At 44.3% G+C, this 6785-nt stretch overlaps 1 protein-coding gene across 1 annotated transcript; it reads left to right on the forward strand.

The window, feature by feature from the left end:
• The first annotated feature begins 3279 nt into the window (after positions 1 to 3279).
• Positions 3280 to 6104, forward strand: LOC148022009 (uncharacterized). Its single transcript, XM_087697572.1, has 3 exons — positions 3280 to 4516; positions 4626 to 5051; positions 5152 to 6104. The coding sequence occupies exons 1-3, from the start codon at positions 3890 to 3892 to the stop codon at positions 5650 to 5652; spliced, it is 1554 nt and encodes a 517-aa protein (XP_087553698.1). The 5' UTR covers positions 3280 to 3889; the 3' UTR covers positions 5653 to 6104.
• The last annotated feature ends 681 nt before the right edge of the window (positions 6105 to 6785 follow it).

Here is a 6785-nt window from a genome sequence, read left to right on the forward strand (position 1 = left end):
AAATATACTTGACCATAAGATGAGACCAAGTAGCACAAATGATTATGGGATTATAACAAGCTATAAAACATCATAAAATCAATATCACATTTCTTTACTAGCATTCTTGACAATTTGATTGTCAAAAGAGTTTGAAGATCATGCACATATGATTTTGGTGCCAACATGGTACACAAAGGGTTGACGTTTTCATTTTCATGAATGGACAATTTGGTTCACCACCACAACTTACCTAGGCCGATTGCTTTTGCTAAGCACAAAAATTTAGAAATCTCATGTTCCCCCTCCCCCTCCCATTCTCTTCCACTCTTTTTATGTGAAAGGATGCTTGACCAATCCTAGTTGTAGATTCAACTACATAAAAGTTGAGTGGGCACATTTAGCGCTAAATCATTGGTTGCATTCTATAGTCACGCTAAAACCTTGTGCACATTAGTAACAAGGTAAGGTGAAAGGACCTTCATTGAACTACGAAGAAGGAGTTGTTTGGCACACATTGCAAATGCATAGCCATTCTTTTACAAACTCCCGTAAGTAAACAAAATTCCACTTTGTTGGTTAACCACATGGTGAGTAACACGTGGCTACTTGCCTCTCATTACTACTAAAAACAACTATTTTTCTTGATGTTATGGTAATGTTTGCTCATTAACAAAAAGTTGATGTCACATTAGGTTTGTCTTATGAGCTCAACAAAAAGTAGGCTCATGTGCATAACATATAATGCACATGTATTATAAGTTGCTAGGGCCACTTTAGCGTGCTTAAAGGGTGTACTTAAGGTGTAGCATGTAAAGCTATTTATGGTCTTATAGGGTAAGGGAAAGAAACTTGCTCTAACTAAAACCACAAACCATACGTGCCTTAGGCTTTATAATTCACAAGATTTACATGGATAGTATAAAATGTGATAAAAGTCCCCATGTGTAAAAAAAGCTCAATGGCATTGTAGCAAAAGTTTGTGCATTGTACTTCTCTTTGCTTTGCCATTATGCAATTCATGTTGGTAGACAAGCAATTTCCTTTTGTAAAGATCTAGATCAATATACTAGTTGGGCACTCGTGTTATGTTTGGGCAAGTGAGAACAAAGAAATAAGACTATAAACTCTCGTGTGGTGATAAATAAATTTTTTCACAAAAACATTGTTTGAGAAAAGCCTAGAAGATGGTCAATAGTCAACACTCCTGTCGAGGGATATGCAACAAGTGGCATGGATAAGTGTGAAAGTATAGGAGAAAACAATTGTTAAGGCTTAAGTCCAAGGTTCAAAGTCTCGTGAAGGGTTTTAAAAGGATTGTAGGGTAAAATAAAGGCATGCATGTGCCTTTTAAGGTCATGTTTATGTTACAAAGCATCTTTCCAGTAAAATCTTTGAGGGTGTGTTCACATGTTGCTTTGAATTGGGATATATGGTTGCAAAATGGAGGACGTGTCTAATCTTCTATAACGTTTGCAGATCATTGAATGCCTTAATGCAACTAAATTAGAGAACTAGCATACTCTATGCGACTCATTTGTCCCAAAGCCGAGAGCAACTAGCTTGCATTTATAAGTGAGAGAAAATGTTGGTATAAGATGAAAAGGCTCCTTGTAATAACACATTGATGTGCTATAGAACATTGACACATGAACCAAAGTACACACATAGGAATGCCTACCACATTCTATTTTATGAGTTTGTCCCCTAGCTTCTTATTCCTTGCAAGATTTGAATCAATCCAGTGCTTCGGTGATGTTTGTGGTTGTTGATTGGACTGGTTGTTACACATCGTGCTTAGCTCATCACATGGATTTGGATGAGGTAGGCTTACCATGGTGTTAAGACATAGCAAAAAAAAAAATCATGGATGAGGGATGTATAATTAGTGAGACGAAAGAGACTACTACCATTCTTGTCTCAAAGGTCATGGTGCCCTAGGGGTTAAAAGTTGGGGTGCATAAATGTGAGGATGTGGGCTCAAAGGTTTGAGTGTTTGTGAAAGTAAGACTTCTATGGATAACATTAATAGAAATTAGCAAGGAATCTAATTAGTGTAAGTTGTAACAAGATCATTGTTGGAGACAAATAAAAACTCGATTGCTATAAGCATTATCATACATGTTACAAGCGAACATTCCCCTATCTCATCAATATCATCGATGTGGTAGAGCTCTCGTGATAAGAATGCCAAGTATGTATGAGGGCGTTCGCACATAAACTGTGGCCATGGCCTCGTGCATTTATTGACTTCTCATTTTGGCATTCACACAGAAAACTATACCTTGCTTGTGAATGCACAATTTCTAGATTCTCGGTAAACTTGTGAACTGTGCCTTGTGTGAAAACTATGCCCTGCTTTGCAAACTATTCCTCTTTGAGGTATGGTTGATAGTGAATGCACAATTCCTAGATTCTTGGTAAACTTGTAAACTGTGGCTTGTGTGAGAAACGCCTCTACGATGAATTCGCAAGATCGGCGATACGCCCGCGTGACACGGTTGTTAGGGCAATGGAAAGAAAAATATCAAGCTATGGGGTAGAGAATGGCCCCAAAAAGGTGGAACCCTAAAAGCAAGGGCTGTGGTTGGCTAAGGCCTAGGGACCGTTCGATCGAAGATTGGAAGTGGACGGCTGAGGAGGAGAAAGAGGGCCCATCGACGGCTGAGGGGGGCTCAGCGGGGAAACGGACGGCCAGGATGGGGCCACAGCTAACAGTCTGATGGGCTGGTTGCAAGGCGCCGCCATGGCACAGCTACGAAAATTGCTATTTAAAGCGCAATTTATTTTCTAAAGATTTTTTTAATGTGTGTGTGTGATTTTTTTTTTTGGGTTGTTTGGGGTCTCGTGAATCTTTTTGGAAGGATTACCACTGCCCCCAAATTTGGAGGCGTTTTTAGCGGCCCCCGCCCTTACGGCCAGCTTTTGGCCAAAATAGTCAGTCTCTGACTAAAAATAGAACCGTTGGAAGAAAAAGAAACACGTAGGTTCCCAGAGTTTTCTATCCGCTGGATAAAAGGGCGCTCTCAGCAGATGCACGGATGGACGGCCGCGATGAGGTGCTGCTCCCTACAGTTGGACGGTTTCGATCATCCGGCGAGGACGTGTGCAGCAGCAAGATGAGGCACCAGCCTCCAGGTGACCAGGCTATCGGGAAGGGTTTTAATTACCCGGCGGGCAATAAGCTCCGTGCCGTTGCTGTTTGTCTGCCAGTTAAAAGCGGAAGGGTTTTCTTGTGCGACAAGCTTCAGGAAGCGCCGCCAAATTTGGCGGGCGGCCTTTATACTAAACCTCTCTCTACCTCTTTCTTCTTCTCGCTCTCCCTCTCCAGACTACTCCGGTTCTCTTTTCCTGTCTCCACCGCCATAGCCGCTCTCCCCCCACCCCTTTCTCCTCACTTACCTACCTCCCGAGTCCTCTCCTCGTCTTCTTCCACTCCCAACTCCAGAAACACCTTCCTCCACACGCTCCTAGGGTTTCCACGCAGAGCTCTGTGCTGGTCGCCGTGACATCACCGATCGACCTTCCTTGAGACTCTGGCATTGTCTCTTTCGGGCTGCAGCCCCTTCATCCTGTTGTTTAAGGCCGTCTGCAGTCGTTCTTCGTATCGAAGGCGTGATCTTTGCAGTGGCATTGTCAAGATTTCTTCTCCGTCCTCGCAGAGAGTTCGAGCTTACTCGCCGACCTTTGACATGAGGACAGGGCTCCAGTTCTCGCGCAGGAGAAAACTAGAGCTGGCAAAGAGCAGCTTTGAGCGCGCCTCCATTTCATCTCACTCCAGTCATGCCAGGCCTCGTCATTGCAGATCAAATGGGGATTTCTTAACCACTTCCTCCGATCCCATATGTCCGTTTGACGCTAGCCTCATTTAAGATTAATATCAAGTCATTAGTCCTTGGGAAACAACATCATGTTGCAGCAGCCTCCTCACCTCTCTAGGGTTTGCGGCCATAGCCATTTCAAGAAGGTATGGCTCCTGCAGACGCAAAAGGAGAACCAGACGTGCGAGAATAGAAGCAACCGTGTAGCTGCGGATGGAAAGCACAGCCCTGTAAGCTCCAGCACCCCTAGTAATAGAACGTCCGTTACAGGAGCATCTCCCACGGGTCTGCTTGTGCGTCCGCTGGTGGCTTGCGCCGGGACGTACAATGGACCATCTTTCTCCGGTAGGCAGACCAGCCTGATCACTTGTGCGGAATCTCTTAGCCCTCCTCTCCTACGCCTGGATCACTCCTACCGCTCGTCTAGGCCTTCTTCTCCAAACGTTTCGTCTGATGGCAGGAAAGATGAGGATGCGGGGCCTGATCTCAATGTCTTCAAGGCCCCTCTCAGATCTGGCTCCTTGTCTCCTTCATCTTCCCGTTGTGGCTCGCCTCCTGTGCTGCATAAGGCACGCTGTCTAAGTTCTGATCGCGGTGAGGATGAACATGCATCTGCGAAGGCAGGCGACACAGTAAGTAGTTGCAGCTACAGTAGTGACCGAGACGTCTCCTCCTTACGTGAGGATTCCCTGTCCAATGTGGCCTCTCCTACCGAGGTTAGTCTAGTTGCCTTATCAGTTGCCTAATCAGGATCCTGGCTGCGTCTTCATAGATGCATGCTTGCAGGTTTTTCGCGCTAACATGTTTTCTGTTTTGTTGTCACAGAGGCGTAATCACACACAGCTTTCTCAAAATCTTCGGTTAGATAATCACAGTTTAACAACAGAGAACAGTGATGACAGCAGTGAGCAAGTTAATACCCCTACTGTCAGAGATAGTAGTCTTGAGTTGGGAAGACCTATTACTTATTCTACTGTACTGAGTCAACACGCGACTCTTCCGACGGGCGAGACGAGGTGTTGGCAGCCTAAGAGGAAGGTACATGACAATGGATCGATGCCTGATGTGCCTCATTCGTCCGCAGGTCCTTGTGGAAGGTCTAAGGTTGACCCGAACGAGGATTCCATAGCTGCCAAATCTGAACTCAGCTGTGCGGATGTGAATCTTGCTCGCAACAGTGTCATAAGAACGTGTTCCCTGTGTGGAACTACCAAAACTCCGCTCTGGAGAAGTGGGCCACATGGTCCTAAGGTATGTTTAATTTTCTTCTTTTTCTGACCAGATCTGCCCGGTTGTCCTGTCTAGTTGCTCTCACATGTTCGCAATATGTTAACCTATATTGTTTTTGCAGTCACTGTGCAATGCATGTGGCATTCGCTTCAAGAAGGCCAAGAGAAGTTCAGGACTAAGTGATGGGCATGAGGTTCTTAACTCTACGGTTGCTGGTATGACCACTGACAAAGCAATGCCTAGGCCCCTGAAGCGAAAGCAAGAGATGTTGTCTGAGATTGAAGCAGAGTGGAACCGGGGCTGCAGCACTCAACTTGCAGTTACTGAAGCAACGTATCAACAGCAGAAGAGAAGCGTGTGGTCTAAAGCAAAGGTGAGAAACGTCACTGCAGGCCATGTGAGAGATCCTCTCTCTCACAAAGATCTAGCTCGGACAGGCCGGGAAGGTTGGCTAACATGGAATTTGCAGTCTCCCTCAATTGTACCAGGGGCTTCGCCTAGATCTGAATTGAGCAGACCTGTGACGTCAGAGAAACAACCTCTAAGAAGAGTGTTTGCAAAAGATGATGAGGAAGCTGCTTTTCTTCTGATGTATCTGTCCTCTGGTCTTATATATGCATAGAGGACCTATCTATTAACTGCAGTATTTATGACCGTGCCAATGTCGTCTTAGGCTGTAGCTTCCTCTAGAAAGATATTTATTGGCAGAGTATTGTGCAGAGCTGGATGAAGCAAGGCACCTTCCTCTTCCTTTGCACAATACAAATATTGTACATCTTCAATTCCACTTTGGCTTCCAATTTTGCTGGCTCATGCCGGTTATTATGTTAACAGTCATGAGCTGGTTCACAAGGCCTCTGTAAATATTGTAAGGAGGTGTCGGTGGCCAAAACTAATGCGCAATTTTGTGAATTAGCCTGGCCTTATTTGTCCCTGCATGCCCATCTGTAGGATGTTTTAGGAACATCTGTAGATTTAAACTGCTATAACTTTTCATGCGTCTCTCCTTCAAATTTGCACGCCTTTCTCCTTCAAATGCGTCTTTTGGAACAGAAGCATGATTCTATGGGGTGTTTCTCATGCTTGTGATGAAGAGAAGGTTATAAAAAACAAGATTGAAAGTGGTTTTTACAAACTAATCGTTCTTCACTTGCTACTATTATTTTTTTCATTCTAATTTATACAGGCGAATATCAGGACTTCTGAAGAGTCTTGATTTTAGGTATTGCTTTTCTAGTGAGAAATATTGTATGATAGCTTTGAAATCACAAGGACTGTCAGTCTGCATCTACGTGCAGAGTCCTTGTGCAAACATCAGAGTGCTTTACTCTTGTTATTTGGTTGAAATGGGACTTTGCAATTAGAAGCTTAGTTAAAGCTTTTGTGCTGATAGAAGAGGTCAGCTATGGGCTCCTTTCCTTTCCATGTAGTGTGCATAGAAACTCAACGGTTCCCACACTCACCGAAACCCTACGAGACGTGGGAAGATTCTTCACTACTGGTCCACCAGAGCCCTTTCTGATAACCGTGAGGAAAAGTTTGTGTTTATCTGTGCTATGTAGTTAAAAACAACTCCCTTGCCAGGAGTCGATTTCCCATTTCCTTTAAAGCATCTTCTGGCCGATGCTGCTACCATCAGAAGCTGATTGTCGGTTGCTTGGAGTTTCAAAACTATGACATTCAATTTTTTTGTGTGCACTTGTGGTAGGTGAGGAGTCCTGGTAGGATGTATGAACCTTAAAAAAACTTCTGGCA

This window comes from Lygodium microphyllum, chromosome 17 (genome assembly GCF_053477565.2).
Source record: "Lygodium microphyllum isolate KBCC chromosome 17, Lygodium_microphyllum_v1.1.10, whole genome shotgun sequence".
In the NCBI taxonomy this organism is placed as follows: Eukaryota; Viridiplantae; Streptophyta; class Polypodiopsida; order Schizaeales; family Lygodiaceae; genus Lygodium; species Lygodium microphyllum.

Coding starts and splice junctions, on each gene's coding strand:
- LOC148022009 (XM_087697572.1), top strand. CDS start 3,890: ATGTTGCAGCAGCCTCCTCACCTCTCTAGGGTTTGCGGCCATAGCCAT. Junction 4,517..4,625: donor ATGTGGCCTCTCCTACCGAG/GTTAGTCTAGTT, acceptor TTGTTGTCACAG/AGGCGTAATCACACACAGCT. Junction 5,052..5,151: donor GTGGGCCACATGGTCCTAAG/GTATGTTTAATT, acceptor TTGTTTTTGCAG/TCACTGTGCAATGCATGTGG.